This window comes from Dama dama, chromosome 12 (assembly GCF_033118175.1).
Source record: "Dama dama isolate Ldn47 chromosome 12, ASM3311817v1, whole genome shotgun sequence".
Lineage (NCBI taxonomy): Eukaryota > Metazoa > Chordata > Mammalia > Artiodactyla > Cervidae > Dama > Dama dama.
In genome coordinates, this window is record NC_083692.1 from 42402929 (window position 1) to 42429252 (window position 26324).

Here is a 26324-nt window from a genome sequence, read left to right on the forward strand (position 1 = left end):
AAAAAGGTGGGCAAATGCAAATCAAAAGTTAACCAGGAGACATGATCTTAATATCAAATAAGGTTGCATCCAGGACAAGGAGAATTAAATGAATCAAAGAAGAGCACATTCATGATAAAAATGTAACTACCATGAACATCAGTGCACCTCACAATAGCATCAATAATTATAAAATGAAGACTCAGGCTATATAGGAGAGCCAGAGAGAGAGACAGAGAAATTATCAGAACACTTTTATTAACCTCTTTAATCCAAACAAATAACAAAAAAATAATGAAATAGAAGACCTAAATAATATAATTAATAAGGTAGAATTAAATGACAATACAGCTAAGTTTATACCTTGAAAACAGAAAATACATAAACTTTCATTTTAAGGACCCTGGAACACTGACAAAATTGATCATATTAAGCCACAAAGAAAACCCAAATAAATCCCCCAAAGTAGAAATACAAATCTATTCTTTTATTAAAAATATTATAAGGCAGCAGAGAGTCCCAACCTCTTCAAAATGTTTAGTTCTTCTCATGGTTCAGTGTGGCTATTCAAACTGATATAACAAAAATAAAGATATTACAGGCCAAAATCCATGTAATAAAACTAAAGCAGTGTTCAGAGGGAAATTAATAACCACAAATTCTTGTACAAAAAAGGGAGAGAACATTTTTTTTATTTTATTGAAGTACAGTTGATTGACAATGTTGTGCCTAATTTCTCCTGTACGGCAAAGTGACTTTTTAAATAGTCTTGTCAAAAATCAAAAACTTTAATAAAACATTGTGCTAGTGAAGGTAGGAGAAAGCCGACACTCTTGTACATTGCTTGTGACAGGGTACACTGGTGGATAAATGTATACAAATAACGGAGTCACTTTGCTGTATAGCAGAAATTAATACAACGCTGTAAGTCAAGTATATTTCAATAAAAATTAATTTTAAAAAATAAAAAAATTGATAAAACATTGTGTTGGTGGAGGGTAGGAGAAAGCAGGCATTCTTGTACATTGCTTGTGACAGGGTAAATTAGTGCAAATTCTAAAGAGGACAATTTGGAAATACTGATCAAATTACAAATGCACATACATTTTGATTTAGCAATCCCATTTCTAGAAATGGAGCTTGTTAGAGAGTATAGGATCCATGTGATATAACATGTATACATGGTTACTTTTGTTGCATTTCCTTTACAAGCAAAATGTTGAAAATATTCTGAATGTCCATTCCTACCTCCTTACATAAGTTAAGGAACATCAATATAATAAAATATTATTCACCATAAAAAGAATTAGGGAGCCCTTTTTTCCCCACTGATACAGAAGGATCTTGATCACTGCTAAGGAAGAAAGTTAAGCACAATAAATATAGTTCACTACCACCTATGTAAAAAATTGAGAAATATATTTGATTGTACATAGAGGGGAAAAAAAGACAGTGAACTCTGTGACTGGGAAACCTGGATAAGAAGGAATTTTGAACCATATGAATCTTTTTATTAAAGTTACATATTAAGTATCTAATCTGGTCATAGTGGAAATTAGGCTTCTAGGAACTCATCATTTTTTAAAAGCATGTACAATTTGAAATTAAAAGTAAGAGTGAACTTAATCACCTCCACACCTTAGTCATGTCAGTCTTCTGACCCAGGTCATCATGCACTTCGCCTGCCAAAATCAAAACTGAGAATTAAAAATAGATGAAATTGAAACTCGATTTATACATTTAGTTTGAAGAAACATACTTATTTATTAAAGTACCACTACTAGATGACATTATGAGTTCAAACCTAGACATTTTTAAGAGTGTTTTCAAACACTAATGCTAGACATGGCAATTAACCAGAAAGATACTCATTTGCCCAAAACAGAACTAAATTCAATACACATTAACACAAAATAAGTCATAATTCTGTTTTTCTGTAAATTTTATCATTCTGTTGTTACATTATCTATGATGTTTGCACAAGGCAAACTTTTGTTTTTCACTTTATACACACTGTTGGGAAATCCAAAATGGTATGCAAGACAGACCTACTCTCATCAGTGCTAGAGCCTGGTGAGTACATCTTTGTCTATCTTGGTCTGGGCCAGATACATCTTTAATATCTGTAATGGCAAGGTCAAATTAGCATGTAAACATTAAACAATGTCAGAGCCCTCTGTGGTCAGACAACACAGCCACCCATGTGCCAAACATTTAAAAGTAACTATTCTTAATATAAAGCCGATATGTGCTTATTACAAATATATTGGAAAATACCAGGATTTTTAAAACAAAAATGAAAATCTTAAAAAAAAAAAAAAAAAAGATTTTCATTCCTGTTTCATGGATGACAGAACTGAAGAACAGAATATAAAGTGACATGTGAAAGTCACTCAGTCGCGTCCAACTCTGTGCGACCCCATGGACTATACAGCCGATGAAATTCTCCGGGCCAGAATACTGGAGTGGGGAGCCATTCCCTTCTCCAGGGGAGCTTCTCAACCCAGCAATCAAGCCCTGGTCTCCCACATGATTCAACTAAAACTAAAAAGTCAGCATAGTATAGTAGTATTGTTAGTCACTCAGTCGTGTACAACGTGTGACGCTGTGGACTGTAGCCCAGCGGGCTGCTCTGTTCATGGAATTCTCCAGGCAAGAATACTGGAGTGGGTTGTCATTCGCTTCTTCAGGGGATCTTCCCAACCCAGGGATTGAACCCAAGTCTCCTGCATTGCAGGCAGATTCTTTATCCTCCGAGCTACCAAGGAAGCCCACAGTAGATTTTTAATTCAAATCTCTCTCTTTTCACTGTTCAATACAGACATGCATGCTAAGTCGCTTCAGTTATGTGCAACCCTTTGGACCGTAGCCTGACAGGCTACTTTGTCCAGGGGATTCTCCAGACAAGAATACAGGAGTGGGTTGCCATGTCCTCCTGAAAGGGATTTTCACAACCCAGGGATCGAAACAGCATCTCTTACATCTCCTGCAGGTTCTTTGCCATTAGCACCACCTAGGAAGCCCCTCACTATACAAGAGTATGACCCAAAAAAGCACTGATAAAGAGTTACTGGTTGTTTTTCTGGGGCTCAGGTATAAATCTAGAATATAGTGAGGCTGCTGTATGGGAGGAATCCCTGAGCTAGTGAATGAAGCTCACCCAGAACCTGGAATTTAAATACCAAACTCACCACAGTTATGTTCTAGTCATTACCCCCTATGCTATAACTCTGATAAATTATAAAAGCAAACAAACTGTCTTTGTGTAAAATGGTGTTCTCAAAGAAAGCCTCTTCATAAGGCTGGTGATGAAGCAAAGAAAAACTGAAGTCTAAGAAAATGATAGATCCAAGAAAGAAAATAGAAGCTTTAGGCAAATAAGAATAGACTATAAAAACTTCCCAAGGCCTGGATCTATGGCATAAACAAGGCCAAGTGTATGGGGGAAAAATGATTCTGGAACAATCTATGAGTTTTTAGTAAGAATATATTTTAATGACATAATAAATTATTATAAATTGGAAGAGCTTTATAAATTAAAGATCTAAAGGCCTGAAAATGAAATTTTTCAGTTACTTTCCTGCCTTTTATGAGGGAAATTACAAGTTATCAATATCATAGGATTTGTAAATTTGGAGATTTGCAAAGATCTTGGGATATATATATATTGGAAAAATCCAACAACTTTTCTAAAAACAGCCCCTGTGACAAACATATCTACAAATAAATCTTGGTCCACAGTCTTAAAGTTTCCTTAGGGTAACTTCCTAGAAGTGATATTGTTTCTATTATATTACCAATAAGTGCCATGGCAAAAGAATACAAAAGGCCTACAAAATTCAAAATGACTCCAATACTCTAACAAAATTTTTTTCATTTAAACTGCTCCTGGGTTGTACTTATCATAAGTGTCTGAAAATAATATCAAAAGAAAAAATTTTAAGAAAAGGTTCTATTTTATTTAGCATCTTCATAAATATTAATAGTGATGTAAGAAAAATGCACAAGGTAACTGAGGCCGTGTGGAAGTCCAGGTTGAAAATTATCTGGTCTACTACCAGAGAAGGGTGGGGCAGGTGTGGATGGAAAAGTGAGAAAACCGTGGCAACCAGGGGTTATGGAGAGTAGAATAGCAGAGGGAGGTCAAAAGACAGGAGAGTATGAAAATCAACTTCTTATATTTCTCGGATTTGCTCAGGATCAAATCTTACTTTAAAATATTTGGCAATGTGTGAAGTTTCCCATCAGGAGACAAAGGAAAGGTTTCTCTCTCTTTCTTGGATCTACTTTACTTCCTGAGATTTTTGTAGAGAAACTGGACACTCGAGTTCACTGAAGTGATACTGGGAATCCAGAGGAACCCGGCAGGAGCCCTCCGGAGAGCGTCCATGCTCTCAGCAGAAAGAAAACTGTCTGCTAACTGGCCTAAGTCGGGGTGACAAGGGTCACATGTAACTAGAAAGGCTGAAAATCCCCAACAGAGCAGGTATCCTAACAAAAGCATACAAACTGGAACTCAATATTGATGAAACAGCTTGTCTGACCACTAAAGGTAACCCTGCGCAGTGTGAATTCTCAGGAATGAATCGTAAATTCTTACAAACACAGACACTAACATCAATTGAGGGCTGTTAGGAAGCAAGTATAAAATACTGCTTTTACTGAGATAAATCAGGCTCTGAAGAACTCCTCCCTGGAATATGGGTCTTTTAAGCACCACAGATCACACAGTTTGAGCAACGAAAGGAATCTTGGACAGTATCTAAACTAACCCTCATGGGGTTACATGAATGGTAACAGATCCAAAGCTTTATCTGAATTATTCAACATTCACCCAGTAAATATTTAGCAAGTGTTTATTATGTGCCGACCACTCTGGTAAATGCTGGTGGTCTCCATATTAATAAGAAAGCCAGAGATTTTTTTATTTAAAAAAAAATAGGGTTTCTTAATTTTTTCAGGACTGTTAACAATAACAACAAAAAGGAAAGGTTTCTCTTACCATAGATTCTCCCATTAATGGAACATTTTTTAAAAGTCATGATGTTTTGAGTGAGGGTACCCGTCTTGTCAGAGAAAACATATTCAATCTGGCCTAGTTCCTCGTTGAGTGTGGTCGTTCGAGCTTCAGCAGGTGTTGCCTTCCTAGAGTAATACATCTTCCGATCCCAGTTTATAAAATAACTGTGTCCCAGACGAATTACTTCCACACTTTCATCCATTTAAATGGAAAAAGAGAGAGAAATACTCCATCAATCTCAGAACATACAAAGCTTTACCAAAGCAAGAAGTCTGCCAATGCCTTCACAGTTTAGAAGAAAATGTGGATGCTCTATTTCCAGGTCCTAGTGACCTTCCGAGGCATCTCAGCAGAGTCTTTTCATAAAATGTTCAAAGTCATTTCCTCGTAGGACCTTGAAACAATGGGCTGACTTGGCATAAGGCCTTCAGGAAGGTTCCATGCTTCTCTATTTACATTAAACAGGCCCAGGCCCAGTGGAGATTTCTTGTGTAGCCTACCAGTTATTTGATGTGACTTCACTTTACCAAAAGAGGTAAAAAGGAGTAGAGTAGGAAAAGGTAGAAAGGAGTCCCACCATGAAGCATGAAGCAAACCGGAGTAGATACTGAGTAAAATCAGGGTGTATTGTCATACTATGTTGCCCATTTACCAGAAAAAGAGCATTGTCTTGTGATCTAGTGGTGATTTATGACTTTCCAGTTCCAGAAGTGGAATTTCTAAAGCCAAGGGTATAATATTTTTCAGTCTTTGTCATACACAAGGCCAGATCAACTTTCAAAAAAATGACAACCATTTAAGTTTCTACCATTAGATTATTGAAAATTATCTTTTAGTCTATGCCAAGTCAAATGGCATCTTATTACTGTTTATTGCATTTCTTTTCTTATCAATGAATTAAATATGTTTCAAGTTTTATTGGCCAGTTATATGTCTTCCTGCAATTATCTAATTGCATTACCTTCCTAGTTCATCTTTGCTATTCAGGTATTAGTCTATTTCTTATTGATTTGCATATATGGAATATATATCTATATACATATTAATATGTTACACAGTTTATCATTCATCTTTTAATTCTGTTTCCACTATTTTTGACACAAAGAACTTTTCCCTTTTTAATCAATCAAATTTATCAATGGTTTATAGTTTCTGTTTATAGCTTCTTTGGGGGAATTTTTGCTTAGATAAGCCTTCCCTATGGCAAGATTATATATATATACAGATATCTATACTTTTCTTCCAGTTCTTTAATTTTTTCCACATTTAATTCTTTCTCGCAATTAGAATTTTCTGAAATATGACATGCATATGAGAAGCTAATTTCAATTTTTACCAAATGTATTCATCACCATCTGTTGAACAATGAATCCTTTCCCCTGTTGGGTTAAGATGACTCCAAGTGAAATAAAGTGAAGTTGCTGAGTCGTATCCAACTCTTTGCGACCCCATGGACTGCAGCCTACCAGGCTCCTCCATCCATGGGATTTTCCAGGCAAGAGTCCTGGAGTGGGTTGCCATTGCCTTCTCCAGGAGATCTTCCCGACCCAGGGATTGAACCCGGGTCTCCCATATTATAGGCAGACACTTTACCATCTGAGCCACCAGGGAAATCAACAAGATGACTCCATATAACATATAAATTACTTCCTCACTAGAATCTGTTTCAGGCATTTCAATTTTGTTCCTTAATGTGTCACTTAATTTATCTCATGTTTTCATTATTGTAGCTTTATAAAATTTGGCATATGAGGTAAGAAAATCTTCATTCTATTCTTTTAAAAAAATTCTTACTGGTAATCACTAATTTATTCCTCTTGATAAAATCAATGTGTTCATCAAATAAACTTTAGAATCACTGTATCAACTTTCTCATAAAACTTACTTGAGACTTCTATTAAAGTTATATTAAACTCAATTGTTTGAAAAGAATGAATATTTTATAATAAATACAACTTAAAGAAGGATAAATCCTCCCAGGAGTTCAACTTTGAAAAAGTACTTCTATTGGTAAAGAGTTTTAGTTTTGTTTTGTTTCACTTTGTTTTTTCACATAGGTCCACACCATAGCGTGACAGATTTATTCCTAGACATTTTATGTTTTTACTGATGAGATAATTTTTACCTGATAAAATAAGCTTTCCTTAATATTAAAAAAAAAAGTGATTATGTGACATAATTCAACATTTCACTGAATTATTTTACTGAGTTTTACAGAGTTATTCTTTGGATTTCCGAGGTTTATAATCACATTTTCTCTGCTCTTCCTCTCTAAAAGGTTTATTTTGATTTCATGTCTCATTTTTTTCATTAATATTTTAGTTGCATGACTTAGTACATTAACAAGGACATCCAGAACAGTATAAAATAGTAATGATAAAGCAAGGACTCGTAGCTTATTCCTGATCTTAGTGGGAATTAAGCTTTGGTTTTCTCATCTGTAAACTAAGTTGAAAGCAGCCTGATTATGCTAACTCTCAACATTTATCTCCTTAAAGACAAAAGATGACACCCAAGTTCTTTCTGCACATTAAATCCTATACATCTAGTTCTGTAAGTACATGACATACCTACATCTTCCTCCCCAGAAATGGTATGGTGTCAGTTCATTTTCTATTTAAATGGTAATACTTTTTTTTCACACAAACTAAAAAAGCACACTGTAACTCTGTAGAATCATAAAAACAAATGTCATGTATTTATTTATACATTACCCAGTTACAATCTAATCTTAATTTCATTCCCACCCCATTTCCTTGTAAGTTCCTTGCTAGCTGTATTCCATTCACTCAGAAAGCATTAGCACTTATCATAAACTAGCCACAATGCCTGACCTGTCGTAGGCAGTCAGTCAGTGTTGAATAAGTGAATCCTGACCCTTTATTCCCCAATTTCACCAGTAAGGACATTAAGACCTACAGAGGTTGTGAATAACCCAAGGTCACACAATTAATCACAGAACCAAGACTAGATTCAGGCATCTGGTAAAGTCAATGCATACCAGACCTGGAGAGTGCCATAAAAAATGGCATTATGCATTGTCATAATGAGAGTAACTGTTCAATCACTTGACATTTTCATTTATTTAAAGGTAAAGAATCTCCCTAAAAATCTAAGCAAAATGAATGGAGAACAGAATTTAATCCTGTGTTGTGGTTCAAGTTGGTGGAAGTATTCTAAATTAATTTTAATTCTTAGACCTTAAAAGAGTCTGTAGAGAAGAAGGTATCCTTTTTGTTTGGAAAAGGAGGATTTAGGAGAGTTACAATGGAACATTCAGCCCTTTGCTTTATAATAGCAGAGAAAAGGAGACAAATGTTCCAGAGTTAGTATAGTCAGGCTGCTTAGTGTTTTCTGCCCGGATGCTCAAAGAGCAGGGCTTATGATTTCCCCCATTCTGTGGCAAAATAAGCAACATGGAAATGAGTTTCTTTTGCTTTGGGGGGGAAAAAAAACACTTAAAAGCTAATTCCTTGGGAGTACAGCAATTACATTTCTTAAGCTGATGTATTAAAAAACTGTAGCTGGTTAACACTACAGATAAACTGACAGCATAGAAAATCAACGTATTATGCTCACATGGAATTGTTAACCATTCAATGTAAATTCTGCACTGATATCCTTAAGTGACACAGCACTAATTTATTCCTTGAACCTTTGGAAATTTTTGTAGAAAACCTTCCTCCCTCCAATCAGAAATACCTGGACTTCTCTTTTTCTAGATCTTGGTGTGAGCAACCTGAAATCCCCCAGAATGCTTTTTGCCTCAACTTTGTGTTAAGCTGACCTCAGATCACTGTTCTTAATTGGTGAGGGGAAAAGCTCATATTATCTTCATCAATACCATGGCTTACCAACAGGTAGAAAATTCTAGTCTCTTTTGATGTCTTGGCTGACTTAATAAATCATGTACAACTTACACACAGACACTGCCAAGTGTTAGAAGACTCGGGTTTGGATCTTGGTTCTGTTCCTAATCAGCTTTACAATCCTGAGAAAATCATCTCATTTATGAAAGAAGTCCAACAGAAATGACTTCAAAAGATTTTGGGAGGGGGGGGACGTAAATGAGACAATGTATATGAAAGCACTTTATGTAAAATACAAATGTCTATTTTACATTAATTGTCTAGAGGTAAGGTTATATTATTTGGAGCAGAAAGTAACTCACAAGTCAATTATTTTAATCCTCTCGTTCTACAGCAAGCGTTTCCTAGGCAAACTAGGGCACAGAGAAGCCAAGTACTTTCTCCAAGGTCACACAGCTATCAGTGGTAATGATAGTATCAAAATGTGAACCTGGACTATTCTAAACAGGTTTTCTTTCTGCCACTGCAGGGAACACATTAGAAGGAAAAAGGACCTGGGAATCTTGGTCATTAAAAAACAATATTAGAAATCATAAAATGAAAAATGCCAATACACTTCAAAGAAAGAGTATATACAGAATATACTTCCTTTGTGAGGACACATGAAACTGCACATGTGCAGATGGTAAGTCACTCTGAGCATCTATTGTTCATTTCCACATAAAAGGAAAGCTATAAAAGTTGACCATAGCTCCTCTGGCAAAGAGCAAGATTTACTACAGACTTTATAATTGGATACAAGCATGAGAGGTCCTCAGAATCAAAGACAAGCCAGTAGGATACATTTTAAATAGAGCCCGCTCTGACCACAGTTCCAGAAGGCCCAAAGTAATTTGTGGTGTTGTGGCCACATGCCACTATTTCAAGTCAATTTCCCACAACTTGACGTTTCAGTTTTCTGACTGCTCTCCAAAACAAGGGTGGATTTTGTGCATTAAACTTCCCTAGCTTCATCAGAGCTAGGATTTTGGAAAGAGAGAAAAAGAAGCTCATAAAAATTAGTAGGGATTTAGAGCTGGTGATTTTGTGTATTGTTAAAATACTGGTGATGAGGAACGTCAAACAACCAAGTCTCATCTTGGCTCCAGTGTCTTTGGGATTGTCCGCCTCAGTCTTGGCAGGATTAGGATCAAAATTGTCTCAGGTACAGATTCTACGGCCAACTTCTAACTTTTATCAAACACATACATAAACACACACACTCACAGAGTGCTTATGTATAGATAGATAGGTAGACCATTTTAGCTCTAGTTTATAGGACCAAATCTAGAAATGACAAATCAAGTTGTAGAGGGAGTAATAAGCCAAACTTCTTTTTCAACAATGAATAAGCACCAACCGACTATATTTCAACTCCTTCGTGTATTTGCTGATAGTTACTAATTAAAATAGAAAAAATTAATATTCATAGAGCTCTTATAATGTGCCAGGCATTTGTCTAAGAGCATTACAGGTTTGCTTACTCTCTATACTACCTTTTAAAGTAGAACTATTACTTTTTCCATGTATAAAACAAGGACACTGAGGTACCAGGAAGTAAAGTAACTTGCTGAAGGTTATGGAAATAGGAAGTGGTAACATGGGGTCTAAATCCTGGTATCTGGAGCAAGACTAGTACCAAGAAGGCATCATCTCAATAGATTCCCCCAATATTTTTCTGTTTCTTTCCCAACATCAACCCAATTCTAATTCATTAGGTTGCATGAGACTACACGGTAGTCCATGTATTCCAGAGGAAAACATTCCTAAGAAACCAAATCAAATCAAGAAGAAAATAAAATGCATCTATTGTTAATTTGAAAATGTAAAACTTAAGCAGATTAAACAGCTTAGTTGCCTCATTTATAACAGATGTGGCAGATCACGAGCAGTTACAGACTTCTATCTCACTGCTATAATTTTAAGACAAACAAAAATGATTACATAGAACACAGGCTTTTGACAAAATGGTTTCAAAGAAAAAACTCTCCTCTTACCTCACATATAATGAAATGGGTACCACTGTATTAAGGATAATAATATATGACCAGAATGTTAAGAATCCAGAGAACACAGAGTTCTTCTCTCCTTCATTCCAAAAGAGGAAAGTTCTAAATTGGTCCCCAACTTGATTCTCCCAGATTGAATTTCCAATCGCAAGAATAGTTCCCAAGCATATCAGAAACCCAAAAATCTGAAATGAGTATAGAAGTCCAGTTAAGGTTAACTTGAATCCCAACTAGTCATATCAACACAATGCAATTACACTTCTAATTCCAATTGTTATTTGAAAATCAAGCTATACAAAGCTCATCTAACTGATCATCAATCATACAAGTAAAATATAATATGCTTACATTGGGAACTTGGCTAAATGTTTTACATATACATTTTCTTACTTAATTCTCCCATTGACTTTCTAAGATAGGAAAAAACATTCACACTTTACAGGCCAAAAACAAAATAAAAAACAGACAGGTTATATAACTTGTTTATGGCCACAATGCTGATAACTTCACATCCTCTATTTGTGAAGTATGCATGTGTTTAAGTGGCTTCCAGAGATTAAGGGCTTCTCAGGTGGTGCAGTGGTAAAGAATCTGCTGCCAATGCAGGAGACACAAGAGACATGGGTTCCCTATCTGGGTCGGGAAGATCCCCTGCAGTAGGAAATGGCAACCCACTCCAGTATTCTTGCCTGGAAACTTCCATGGACAGAGAAGCCACGAGGGCTACAGTCCATAGGCTCACAAAGAGTCGGACATGATTGAGTGCACACACACACACACACACACACACACACACAGAGAAGTACAAGAAGATCATATGCCCTGACTTGCTCTAGTCAGTTCCAGTTTACATCTACTGTCCAGCTGAAATATTAACAGTATTCCTTTCTTTCACCTTCAAAAGCATCCTGGTGAATGATAAATTATACGGTAACCCAAGGCACAAAAGCAAAAGGAAGAAAACATCAGTAATAAAAGATAGTCTCAGACTAGTCAAGTCTCTTGGCTATAGATCTAGCTGCACAATGTTTACTTGAAGTCAACAAGAAAGATAAGGGTTAGTTAAAATACTGCATGACATACACTAAAACTTTTACGGTTACTTTTGAGATTCAAAAAAAAAGTAGAAAGCAACCTCAAAATTGTTAGCCAACTCCTACAATTGCAAATACTCTATCAGTATTAGTGAAGCAGACATTCTGGAGGTAACGAGGCCCCAAATGCAAAATCTCCACAAACAAATTCCATAAGAAGAATGAAGATTTCTCAAAGAAATCTCATCAGAATGTAAGAAACATATTGAAATAATGATTGTGATATTGCCTAATTTTGTTATAATAACTTACCCATAGTACTAGAGTATTCATCAGTCTATCAATGCTTGTCCTCTTAAACTTTGTCTTACCACTGTTCTGCATTAGTTTAGTGTCAGGACCTGCAAAAGAAAAAAGGAAAGAAAAATAACTTTGAAATGATTAGAGTATGTATTATTATTATTAATTTCTAACAATATAAAATGTTCCTGAAAGGAAAACAATGTTTTTCCAAAATAATTTGAGTTTTATTAAAGGTAGGATTATTAAGTTGTTTATGATGATGGAATTCCAGTTGAGCTATTTCAAATCCTAAAAGATGATGCTGTGAAAGTGCTGCACTCAATATGCCAGCAATTTTGGAAAACTCAGCAGTGGCCACAGGACTGGAAAAGGTCAGTTTTCATTCCAATCCAAAAGAAAGGTAATGCCAAAGAATGCTCAAACTACTGCACAATTGCACTCATCTCACATGCTAGTCAAGTAATGCTTAAAATTCTCCAAGCCAGGCTTCAGAAATACGTGAACCGTGAACTTCCAGATGTTCAAGTTGGTTTTAGAAAAGGCAGAGGAACCAGAGATCAAATTGCCAACATCCAATGGATCATCGAAAAAGCAAGAGAGTTCCAGAAAACCATCTATTTTTGCTTTATTGACTATGCCAAAGCCTTTGACTGTGTGGATCACAATGTGGAAAATTCTGAAAGAGATAGGAATACCAGATCACCTGACTTGCCTCTTGAGAAATCTGTATGTAGGTCAGGAAGCAACAGTTAGAACTGGACATGGAATAACAGACTGGTCCCAAATAGGAAAAGGAGTACATCAAGGCTATATATTGTCACCTTGCTTATTTAACTTATATGTAGAGTACATCATGAGAAACGCTGGGCAGGAAGAAGCACAAGCTGGAATCAAGATTACCGGGAGAAATATCAATAATCTCAGATATGCAGATTACACCACCCTTAGGGCAGAAAGCAAAGAGGAACTAAAGAGCCTCTTGGTGAAAGTGAAAAAGGAGAGTGAAAAAGTTGGCTTAAAGCTCGACATTCAGAAAACTAAGATCATGGCATTCAGTCCTATCACTTCATGGCAAACAGATGGGAATACAGTGGAAACAGTGCTGACTTTATTTTGGGGGGCTCCAAAATCACTGCTGGCGACTGCAGCCATGAAATTAAAAGATGCTTACTCCTTGGAAGGAAAGTTATGACCAACCTAGACAGCATCTTAAAAAGCGAGCCACCTCCCAGAATATTGGAAATAAAAGCAAAACTAAACAAATGGGACCTAATGAAACTTAAAAGCTTTTGCACTACAAAGGAAACTATAAGTAAGGTGAAAAGACAGCCCTCAGATTGGGAGAAAATAATAGCAAATGAAGAAACAGACAAAGGATTAATCTCAAAAATATACAAGCAACTCCTGAAGCTCAATTCCAGAAAAATAAATGACCCAATCAAAAAATGGGCCAAAGAACTAAACAGACATTTCTCCAAAGAAGACATACAGATGGCTAACAAACACATGAAAAGATGCTCAACATCACTCATTATCAGAGAAATGCAAATCAAAACCACAATGAGGTACCATTACACGCCAGTCAGGATGCCTGTTATCCAAAAGTCTACAAGCAATAAATGCTGGAGAGGGTGTGGAGAAAAGGGAACCCTCTTACACTGTTGGTGGGAATGCAAACTAGTACAGCCGCTATGGAAAACAGTGTGGAGATTGCTTAAAAAACTGGAAATAGAACTGCCATATGACCCAGCAATCCCACTTCTGGGCATACACACTGAGGAAACCAGATCTGAAAGAGACACGTGCACCCCAATGTTCATCGCAGCACTGTTTATAATAGCCAGGACATGGAAGCAACCTAGATGCCCATCAGCAGATGAATGGATAAGGAAGCTGTGGTACATATACACCATGGAATATTACTCAGCCATTAAAAAGAATTCATTTGAACCAGTCCTAATGAGATGGATGAAGCTGGAGCCCCTTATACAGAGTGAAGTAAGCCAGAAAGATGAACATTACAGCATACTAACACATATATATGGAATTTAGAAAGATGGTAACGATAACCCTATATGCAAAACAGAAAAAGAGACACAGAAATACAGAACAGACTTTTGAACTCTGTGGGAGAATGTGAGGGTGGGATATTTCAAAAGAAAAGCATGTATACTATCTATGGTGAAACAGATCACCAGCCCAGGTGGGATGCATGAGACAAGTGCTCCGGCCTGGTGCACTGGGAAGACCCAGAGGAATCGGGTGGAGAGGGAGGTGGGAGCGGGGATTGGGATGGGGAAGACGTGTAAAATCCATGGCTGATTCATATCAATGTATGACAAAACCCACTGAAATGTTGTGAAGTGATTGGCCTCCAACTAATAAAAAAAAATAAATTTAAAAAAAAAAAAAAAAGCGAGACATTACTTTGTCAACAAAGGTCCGTCTAGCCAAAGCTATGGCTTTCCCAGTGGTCATGTATGGATGTGACAGTTGGACTATAAAGAAAGCTTGGCACCAAAGAATTGATGCTTTTGAACTGTGATGTTGGAGAAGATTCTTGAGAGTCCCTTGGACTGCAAGGAGATCCAACCAGTCCATCCTAAATGAGATCAGTCCTGAGTGTTGGAAGGACTGATGTTGAAGCTGGAATGCCAATACTTTGGCCACCTGATGTGAAGAGCTGCCTCACTTGAAAAGACCCTGATACTGGGAAAGATTGAGGGCAGGAGGAGAAGGGGACGATGCAGAATGAGATGGTTGGATGGCATCACCAACTCAAAGGACATGGGTTTGGGTGGACTCCGGGAGTTGGTGATGGACAGGGAGGCCTGGCGTGCTGCGGTTCAGGCGGTCGCAAAGAGTCAGACACAACTGAGAGACTGAACTGAACTGAACTGATGATGAAACAACTGATTCTCAACTGGTGTCTTTAATATCAACCCTGGAAACTGCAAGAGAATTGATCCCCTTAGAATGCGAAAAATCTAGACATAATTTGTAGCTAAAAGGTTTAAGAATTGCTATTTTCCAAAAGTCTATGTAGGGATGTGCTTATAGTTTGAAGCAAATAAAGTCAATCAAATGGAGGAATTATTTGGAAATGTTTAAAAGAATGTAGTAATAAACACAACTCAGAACACTGAAGTCAAAAATGGAAAGTTAAGAAAAGAAATCAAATGCTGGATTTGCTTCCCAAAAGAGAGTTTTGGTGGCTTTAATGGAGAAACTCCAGTAACTCCAAACAATACAACAGCAAGTAATTTAAACCTTTATTGGGTATTGCACACTGTTTATATGATATGCAATTTTGTAAGGGCAAGAATTGTCTTAAATATGGTGTTGAGATTTATTTCAAGTAATCCTTTTAAACCCCATGTTAAATATTTACTAACTGCCTTGTTCAAGAAATTCTAAGAATATTATTAGCTGCTTAGATTATTAGATGACTAACAAAGAATATTAGATTATACTGCTAAGTAAATTCCTTATAAACAAAGATGCTCAATAGAAGTGATCACATTTTAATTATATCTGATTTCCCCAGTCTTCCCTCTCTACACCATCTTCCCACAATTACCACCAATCCATGTACCCACTTAATAGAGGAGGAGAGGGGGAAGGAGAGAAAGGGGGTACACATGGAATTATACATCATTCTAGAAGTCAAGAAACAATGGGAACATTCTTAAAAGACTCCTTTACTTAAATGACAAACTGGAGTAAAGACTGGGGTCTCATAACAATTCAGTCTTGAGTTAGAAATTGTACCCCAGTGTCCTTTTCCCAGCCAATGCTGGGCAAAGAAGACCACCCACTTTTTCCAAGAATCGTTTATTAAAATCATCTGGACATTGAGGGTGGGAAGCATTTCTTTTAGTAAAGATCACAAAGGGCAAATAAAGTTTGTGACTGCTAAAAGCTGAAATATTGACAGACCCGTTTTGTGCTAAAAATTTACATTTCTTAGGCATACATACACACAGACTAACAAAGAATCTGCTTAATGAGTTCTTAAGTACTTATTTAAATATAGCCACAGATGTTGATATACACATCTCTTCTTCCCCTCATAGTCAAGATTTTGAAAGAATTTTCTATACCCTTCAGCCTCTGATTCTTTGTCTCCAACTCATTTCTCAAGCTAGTTTCTGAGCCAATCACTCCACCAAACAGATCCGGCATTGTCATCTATATCCTCCATGCCTTCTTTGACCTCTCAGCAGACTTCAACACTGTTGACTACTTCATCCTTTTGAAACACACTCTTCCCTTAGCTTCTGTTCTGCTTTTCCTCCCACCTCTTTGATAACTTCTTCTTTGTCTTGCATTATGCTCACTCCTTTCTTCTCAACCATTAAACAGTGAGACTTCTTAAGAATTAAGTACAGACCATCTTCTCTTCCTTCTCAACCCATCTTCCCTGAGAAATCTAAGATCATAGCTCCAATTAACAACTGTAGACCAAATGTGTATCTTCAGCTTAGATCACTGCTCTGAGCTCTAAACTTACATATTTCATTGCCTATATGATATCTTCCCCTGGATCTTTCTAAGGCCCCTCAAGTGGCCCTTGTCCAGCCTAGCCTGTGCTCTTTCTCCAGGGTTCCTTATCTCAATGAAAGGCACCACTCTCCATTCAGTTGTGAAAGGTGGAAGAAACCTCAGAGTCTAATCTATCCCATGACTCCCACTCTAATGCAAAGTATCATCATCTCTCAACTGGACTGTATGTAGGAAAAGCCCAGCAATTTTGTCTCCTGCATCTGCTACCATCCTATGTATACACTTCTTCCTGGATCCTATTGACCAACTTTAAAAATATTACAGGCAAAAGCAAAACTTTCCAGTTTAATGCATGCACACATCATCTGTGTGAAAAATTCACAATGGCTTCTCAATGCTCTCAAGATAAAGACCAAAATTCTGGATACAGACCATAAGGGTCGTGCATGGTCCAACCTCTATCCCTGTCTCTAGGCACACGCCCACCTCCATTCTCTAAGTTTTCCAAGCTCCACACTGGCCTTAAGCTTTGCTTTTTTTTAACCTCCCCAGCCTCATTCCCACCATGGGGCCTTTGCCTATGGTGTGCCTTTTAGCTAGCTTATTCTTTCCCCTCAGATTCCTCCACCATATACTCTTGTGAGTTCATGTTCTTTTTCTTCAGAGTCCTTTTCTCAGTTTGATATTATACACTCATTACTATAATTATTTAAGAATAATGTCTTTCTTTCCTACCAGACTCAAATCACATGAGTGAAGGGACTGTACTTTTTTTGATCACATTCTTGCAAAAAAGTAAGTAGCACAGTGCCTGCCACATAGCAGGTACCCAGTAAGTAATTGTTTAATGAATGAATTTTTTTATTAAGTACCTACAATGTTTTAGGAAATATCTACATGTGCTTTTCACATATTATTATCTCACTAATGCTTAAAACAAGCCAATAAATTAGGTATTATTATCCTTATGTCACTAACAATGAAACTGAGGATTAAAGAATTTAACTTGCCTGAGGTTTCTTTTCTTTTTTTGGCCTGTAAGCATCAGAGTCAAAATTAGAAGCCAGATACATCTAATTCTAAAGCTTTTGCTCTTAACCACTATTTTTAAAGACATATGAAATAGTCCATTAATTCCTTAACTCACTGACTCATTCAATCAATGTGTAAGACTATGACTCATTCAGAGTTCATAGATGACACACCTAACAAGGATTATTAGAGGAAGGTATATTTATAAAGAGACTCCACAAAAGTCCTGGTGGGTGTACAGGAGGTACAGGAGAAGTAAAATGTTAACACAGTAACGAAGTACTTCCTGGCAATCAAGATGTTTCTTCATCTACCCTAGAAGGGAGACGTGAAGGGAGGGGTGGTTATTATACCCTAAAGGAGAGAGTTGTGCAAAGTTTGCAGCTTCTTTATGTTGAGGGACCCAGCCAGCTTTTTAAGGGAGGCAGCTGGGGAAACAAATGCCATGACCTCAGTCTTCTGCCTTTGATTTCTTCCCAGGGATCCACAGAGACAGGACCAAAGCTCAAGGAAACCTGAGTGTAAACCATGCAGGTCAGCCTCCCAGGTTAGAGAGAGGAGGGTGAAACGGTAAGAGCAGATCTGCAGGGGCAACTGGAACACAGCCAGCACAAAAACCTACTATGCACCAAGATGGTGCTGATTCCTATGGACTCCTTACCTGGATAAGACTTCTACCCTTAGAAACAGCACTTTCTCCTGTCGTGAGTTAAAAGAAAAGCCATTTCAGGGAGGCATGGCCTAGCTGTTAATGTATATTAGGAAATCTTCATAAATTATAGATTTTTAAAGTAAACCTTGTTTATGTCAAGTACACTTCTTACACAATCCTTAAGGGCAGGTATAACTAGAGTACTAATACAGAAAGAAGAGTTAATTTGTTTGAGATAACTTTCATAAGATTTAGGTGTTCCCATGGACCTAGTTCCCGAAATTAGATATCTCAAGACTTAGGGTGCTGAGACACTCCGTTGAACTCTAGCACTGACGAAATCAACCATTCCTCTGCCTGCAATTATTCTAATTAAGCTTTCTATTAATATTTGTGCCTAGATGAAAGTTAATATAGGCATGCTCTGCTTTCTAAATATATTAATAAATAAATGCTCTGCCAGTGAACATTAAGGTCACATCACAAAAGAGGGTGATTCCCCATTTCTCCCTGCCAAGATCCAAGAGCAGTACATTATCCCAACTCTTGGCCTATGGAGCAGATAGTGTGCTCTGAATTGTTGCCAAAAGAAGGGAGAAGCAGGAAAGGAAGGAAAATAGCAATTGTGAGGCATTTTCTTCCATATGCACTGCCTCTCTGAGCCTTTATAGTGACTCTCTAATGTACTCATACCCACATTACAGCAGAGAAAACTAAAGCTTAGGACTTTTAAGTAACCACGGTTTAACATCCTTCAGCTGGCAAACAAATCCAAACCCAGATCTGTCCAATCCAAATTCTATGAACTTTCTGTTATACTGTTTCAGAGGGGGACCTGTTCAACTTACCACTCCACTTTCTTCTATGTAGGAGCATTTCCACACAAAGCCAACATGATGAAGGAAAACCTGATCTCTGAGAGGCTCACAGCAGCTGTCCTAACATAACATGCTATAGCTGAACCACTGTCCTGAATGAGTCATTCCAAACAAGATCACACAAATGCAAACAAAACTTTGGGTTACAGCCCACTCCTAGGATGATACATTTCCACTTCTCCAATGACAGGCAACAAACTGAGAAGGTCTTTCTCATCAGAGGACATTGAAGGGCTTCGCTGGTGGTCCAGTGGTTAAGAATCTGCCTGCCACGAAGGAGACACAGGTTCTATACCTGATCCAGGAAGATCCCACATGTGGCGGAGCAACTAAGCTTGTGTGCCATGAGTACTGAATCCATACTCTAGAGCCCAGGAGCCACAACTATTGAAGCCCACACACCCTAGAGCCCATGCTCTGCAACAAGATAGGCCATCGCAATGAGAAGCCTGCACACATAGAAACTAGAGAGTAATCCCCACTCATCACAACTAGAGAAAAATGAAGCAATGAAGCAGCACAGCCAGAAAACAATAAAAGTAAATAAAATTATTAAAAATAACAATAATAAAAGAGACCTTCAAGAAATCTCTTCATTAAGTGTGACAATTGAAGTGGGAAGATAAAGAGAGGTTAATGTATAAGACTAGCATGCTTTTTCTCAATACAAGATGCAAAATAAGGAAATATATAATCAAGGGTTTATTCCCCTGACTAAAGAATGAAAGCATCTGATGAAAACATTATGAAACCAGATTCATCCCCAGATAAAATGACATATACTGCCTCATTTCTAGGGATTTCTCAAGTCCTTATAATGGCAATGCCCCAACAGTGAGAGCTTTGCTAACACTCACAGCTGAGAATATTTAGGAGGAATTCAGAGGATTTTTCTAGATTCAGAACACTTTTGAGTCCTTAATGAACATTTTGTTGTTGCTGAAGAAAGTCAGTTAAGAACATTCCAATTTTGATTGCACATATAGTCAATGGGCCCAAAATACATCTTAATTTGGTGTCACAAGAAACAGGATTTTAAAAAGTCAAGGGCTGGCAATAGAAGCCATGAGTAAAAATTGAGAGGCTTTATGAAACGATGCTACTGTAAGCTTCCTTGGCAAGACAGTGCCACCTTGGGCCCTTTAGAGATAAATTAGAGACAGGAAAAGTAGCAGCAGGAAGAGTAAGAGACGCTCCCCTTCCTCCCTCAAGGCCTACCCCCACCTCCAGCCTGCACAGTCCTTCCAGAATCTGCTGTCCTGCTGACAAATAGTAGAAGAAGCTCTGAAGTATACACAGGAACAACTCCAGGATCTTTAACAAGGCTTTTCCAAAAGGATTGCTTGAAATTGGCGAACTACAAAATCAACAACAGAGCCAGGACTTTCTTTCATGCTTGTCCTCCACTTTAAAGGCAGGCTGATTAATACATATAATGATAGGGATGATTGAGATGGGGTTAGAGAATAAGAAAATAAACATTAGGTATCTAGCATCTGAGTGATTAAGGCCCATGCACTCTGAAGAGTAAGTTCACGATGTCAGTGGTTCCTCACAGAGTGGGGCCAGGCACACTGCTTCTAGAGCAGCGGTGTCTTACCCTGGGGCTCTACACTCTGCGGTCAACTTGGAAGGGCACTTTGCATGCTCATCCAACCTGGACAGCCATAGACTGTGCCCATGCAGTTCTCAGGAAGGGTTCACCCATGACAGACCCTGGGGAGTCCACTGTACCTGCAAAAATAACCATTCCAAAGCACCAGCTGGTATTTCTCAGGACACAGCCCCGCAGGATTATCTTCTCATTGTTGAGGGAGTGCTTGCTGCCCTTCCAAGAGAGAACTCCGGTGAATTTATCTAACTTGTTGTTAGGCGCCTCACACACAACAATCCCTGTAAAATACAAGAAACAAACATCTTTATGCCTCACCTCGAACTCTCTTTAGAAGCCTGCAATAATGTGTTAGCAGCCTTCTTCTGACATACAGTTCATTTTCTTTCTCTTTTCAACAGCCCAGTGTCATATATGAAAAAGTAAAAGTGTTAGTCACTCAGGTGTGTCCGACTCTGTGAACCCCATGGACTGTAGCCTGCTGGTTCTTCTGTCCATGAAATTCTCCAGGCAAGAATACTGGAGTAGACTGCCATACCGTTCTCGACACACACACACACAAAGTCATACTAGGAAAAATCACCTGGGGCTGGGTACAAATGTTGTGAAACATGATTTCCTGCACTGTCCAAACAAGAATAGAAACCCCAAGAGCCATGGGATGTTTTTTCCTTTAAAAAACAATGACTTTTCTCTACTTTTGGTTTGAAACAAATGATTTTTGGAAAGACAAAGCAGAGGTTATTCTAAAAGTTTTTATTTCATCTTTTTTTTTATTATTATTTAATGTAACTTTCACACAGGTTAAGAGGCATACTTCTAGTTTCACAACCAAAGTTAATTGGGTCTTTCCAGGCTTATAATCAGAATTTCGGGTTCCTACTATACTCCACACACAGGAAACCTGGGCCTTTTTTGCCCCATGTGCCTGAGAATGCATGTGATTCCTTTCAGCTCTTCCATGCTTCTTATCTTGATTAGATTCAGAGTTCTGGGGACTCTCAGAGGCACCATATAACTTGCCCCAAACTGTCCAAAAGATGTTTTTAGTTTTTTTTTGTTTTTTAATACCACGTCCATTCCAAACTAAGGGCATGCCCATTCCAAATCAATGAATCAATTTGTTCCTCTTTTGTGTTGACCTCAAAGGCTAATGGAATCACCTACACTGGTCAGATTCAGAGTTTCTTTTCCCTTTTCTGCCACCCTGATATTTGGCTAATTCTGCTTGTAACACTTTCACTTTAGATCTTTCTTGTTCTAATGCAGCATGAAGTGAAGTTACCTGTATTCTATTCATACTTCTTATCACTTTAGTTTTTCATCAGTCAATAAAATTAATTTACTCTTCCAAAAAAAAAAAAAAAAGAAAATACACTCTTAGGATGAGGGTTCTCTTGATAGAAAAAGAAACCAGAAATAATCTTTCACTGACTTTGTCATAAAGTATATCTATTAGATTTAAGTACATTTGCACTGCACATAGTTGGGGTTAACTTTTTGAGTACAAAGACTTGAAAGACAGAGGGACAGAAGAAGGAAAAGAGAGGAAAGGAATGAAAAAGATAATTGAGAATAGATCCAAACAAGATTCAAGCCAGCCAGGGGTACGATTGGTGTGTACAAAATTCTCTCCCCAAAACAATAAAGATACATTTATTTAATCAGAAACCAAAAGAGTATTTTGCAACATAGAAAGCAACATTTGGAAAATAAAAAAGGGAAGTATGTCTTTAGCACTGACTGAAGGGAAGAGAGACCAGCGGGCCTACAGAACTTCCTTATTGCACTGTTACACCCCCATCAAACACCTCCTGAACTTAGAGACTTCTTACCTGACTCCTTTCCTTCCCAGGATGATAGGTTTTCCTTTTAAAGCTCATAGACATAGGTGAGGGGAGCTCCTCTGGTGGCTCAGACAGTAAAGAATCTGCCTGCAATGCAGGAGAGTCAGGTTCGATCCCTGGGTTGAGAAAATCCCCTGCAGAAAGAAATGCTGCCCACACCAGTATTTTTGCCTGGAGAATCCCATAGACAGAGGAGCCTGATGGGCTACAGTCCATAAGGTCTCAAAGTTGGACACGACTGAGCAACTAACACTACAACAACCCTAGATGACAGCAACCAGTTTTCACATGGCCTGATCACTCCTAACCAACCAGATTACTAAAGTGAATAGACCTTGCTTGAAAAAACAAACAAAACCCTGAAAGGAATGAGAGACTCCAAGGGCTCAGGTTGCTTTTCCAACTCCATCTACCTTTCCCCAGAATCACTGAAGTATTGCCACCGAAACATCCCGACTGGGACACACACTGGCTTCTTCCCAGACATCTACTGCTAACTGTGAGTGTGCTGGCAGAAGGATTTGGATAAGGCTAAATAATCCATACAAAGTCACTTTTTATACGAACAGAAATGGCTAAGTCCTCGTTTGCTCCTATTATAGCATATCACAGATATTCAAAAGTAAGTAAAAACTGATTTCAACTGGCCCAAGTTATTTAGACAACTCCATTGTGGAAGAGGAGACTTTTTCTAAACTCTAAGATTCAACATCTTACTTTGTTGACCAATAATCAATGTTCACAAATTTTACAGAACCTTGAATTAGGCATCCCTAGCAAAACCTACATAAAATAATGGGTCCATAGCAACCTTTCAAGCTTATTCCAGATTCAAGACTCAATTTCTCCGGCTTCAAACTTGGCCACTTAAAAAAAAAAAAAAAAAAAAAATGTGCTTTGGGCAAAAACAATAAGATACACAGTCCCTGCCAACGGGAATATAAAAAACAGGCTCATTTGATCATTTTTATTGTCGCAAGCAAAGACTGACATGGAGGCAAATATAGCCTTGAACATGCTGGCTGGCTCCTCCCTGGCCCCAAGGTTCATCCATTTCTGGCCTGACACCAAGGGTGTGGTTCTAGACAAGAACAGACAGTAAGGCCAAGGGGCTATGCCTCAGTTTTTGGAGGCCCAGCACCAATTCAGTCATTCTGGAAGAGTATGAGCCCAGTGGTTTAAGTTCATACTAAACACAGGGCCTAGTGAAAATAAAGTGGCATGAACAAAGCCAAGATACTTTTTTTTAATCTTTAGAAGTGCTCAGCTTCCCTTTTAGTCCTGTTAGCACAAAACACAAGCTTTCCAATGTCTTTTCTTCCTCTTTCCAAAAGGGGTAAACAGGTCCCTTTTAATGGAGCACTATATTCACTTCTGTATCCCCATAACCTATCATACTACCTACATAAGAGGAACTTAATAAATATTTGTTGGAGAGATGGATAGAAAGATGATTTCAAGAGAGAGCTGGGAAGGTGATATGGGTATCTGAGCAGATCTAAGATGAATGAAAGAAGTGGTGGTATATTTCCATGGTAATAATGATAAAGGGTCTAGCCACAGTGGGCCACTTAAGTTGGCCTAACTCTGAAGGGATACAAATAGATCTGAGAACACTGAAAATAAAGTAGGCAACTTCAAGCATGTTAGAAGCAAGCAAGAATATATCCCTGCCATAAAGCACAATAAGGATTAGAGAAAAACTGTAGGACCCTTCTTCCCTTTGCTAACTGAATCAAAGAATAAGTGGCAGGCAACAATTTGACAATGGATGAGAAAACAGTTTAGAAAAAAGAGCACTGTTTCTCACATAGCTATTCACGGAACACATGTACAGAGAACAAAATCATCTTTAATGAGCAATAAAACAACTGGGGAAAAAATCATGTCAATTATGAAGTATAAATATAATGAAACTAGTCAGTCACAGTTGTTTGCTTCTCTGAAAAGAACAGACGTGAAAGCAAATAGCAGTTCATCCAGTTTGCAATCACACAGAAATACTCGAGGCCTGTACCAAACAAAATCTACAAGATTTCAATCTGAACCCTCTTGGCATTCTAAACTTAGTCAGCTGGACTGTTAGTTAATTAACAACCTAATAATGTTCTCAAACTAAAGTGTTCCACTGTAGAGTGGAAATCTATAGTTTATCATGAAAATGGAATTCAGTGTCCCAAGTATGACTTGACTTTATTTCTTTATGGATATTATCATTGTTAGCAATGCTTCTTGATTATCTGCACTCCAACTCTTCTCAAAGACAATTAGCTATTGAATTAAGACATCGCTGCTGTTCAAGAGTGCTCTAGCCAAGCGCTTATTAGAGTTTAGAAGACTGCCCTCTACTGTTGCCCTGATGATTGTGATAAGTATTTTTTTCTTGGAAAGAAAAATGTCACCTTCCCATTTTCTAAAACCTCATTACTCTTCAACCATAAGCCTCAGCTACCCATCATCATCACCATAATGGCCACATCAACACCAGCAGTAAAGAAAAAAGTTCTTTTCTTCACAAGGCTTCTGCATCTCACACAGTCACGTCAGCTCTGCTACTGAGCTGTGCTTCTATCCAGGTGAATGAAAAACTGATCTGGTAAGTTTAAAAAGTCACAAGATTCTAACAAAGACTTTCTGTGTGTTTGGATTTTTTTAACCAAAAAGAGATGCTTGTTTTTCTGTGTTTTAATTACACACATGCTCTTCTTTAGAAAGAACCACAAAAATACACAAAGATTCCTTAAATAAAGAGTCAACCTTTCCCTGCTTCACAACTTAGTATTAACAGTCATACAAAATATGTAAACTTGTCATTGTTGCAAAAAAACAGATCTTAGTCCAGTAACAATATGCAAAAGATTCTTAAACACATTTAGACAATTTACATCCGGGGCTTTCCCCAAGGCATAAGACTGACCAGTTTACAAATGTGTAATTGAAACTATTTCCAGTTATTTATAAAAACTTGTCAATTCCTAAAAGACTTCAAAATGAAAAATCAAGATCCACTCTATTTTTATACTTTTTATAATATTAGGCCAAGTTATATATCATTTTTTATACAATTCAACAGACTACATATCAATTTTTCTGATGTTTGAAATGTATAAAAATATTTATATGAGAACTTTTCAAATAAATGGATTTACCTACCAAAACCCAAATCCGTCGTGTGTGTACTGGTTTCTATGTTTGGCCAACTCTTCTATAAACTCTTGTCAGGGATCCTGACGTTCAAGATCACTGAGAACTTTGCTACTTTTTAAAAAACATGGTGATATCCTCTGGGTCCTGGATGGACTTGATCTCCGGAATTTAATTTTGCACTTTCAGGTTTAAAGTATTCTTAAAATTAAAATCTTACCCTGATCAGGAGCTAAGCAGTCATGCTGATTCCCCTGACTCTCCAATGCTGCCTTTTTGTTTGCAATTTAGAGCCTCTCATGTAAGGCTTTGCCAGTTGTCCTAGCTTCATATTCTACTTCTTCCACTTAGTAATCATGTGACCTTGGGGAACTTATTCAATTTATCTGGGTCTCGGTTTCCTTGCCCATAAATTGGAAGTAATAGTAACCTCTTCCTCCTGGGGCTGTAAGGATTTAAT

The 26324-nt window shown here is 37.7% G+C and overlaps 1 protein-coding gene across 6 annotated transcripts in view; it reads right to left on the bottom strand.

Annotated features, from left to right (window-relative positions):
- ATP8B4 (ATPase phospholipid transporting 8B4 (putative)) overlaps positions 1-26324 on the bottom strand; it is a 305125-nt gene that overhangs the window by 90959 nt on the left and 187842 nt on the right. For all 6 annotated transcript variants that reach the window (XM_061157127.1, XM_061157129.1, XM_061157123.1 and 3 more), the window contains exons 10-14: positions 20996-21154; positions 12203-12291; positions 10845-11041; positions 4982-5190; positions 1618-1661 (exon numbers count right to left, since the gene is read on the bottom strand). In XM_061157127.1, the coding sequence (XP_061013110.1) occupies positions 1618-1661; positions 4982-5190; positions 10845-11041; positions 12203-12291; positions 20996-21154 (698 nt within the window). The remainder of the gene's footprint in view (positions 1-1617; positions 1662-4981; positions 5191-10844; positions 11042-12202; positions 12292-20995; positions 21155-26324) is intronic.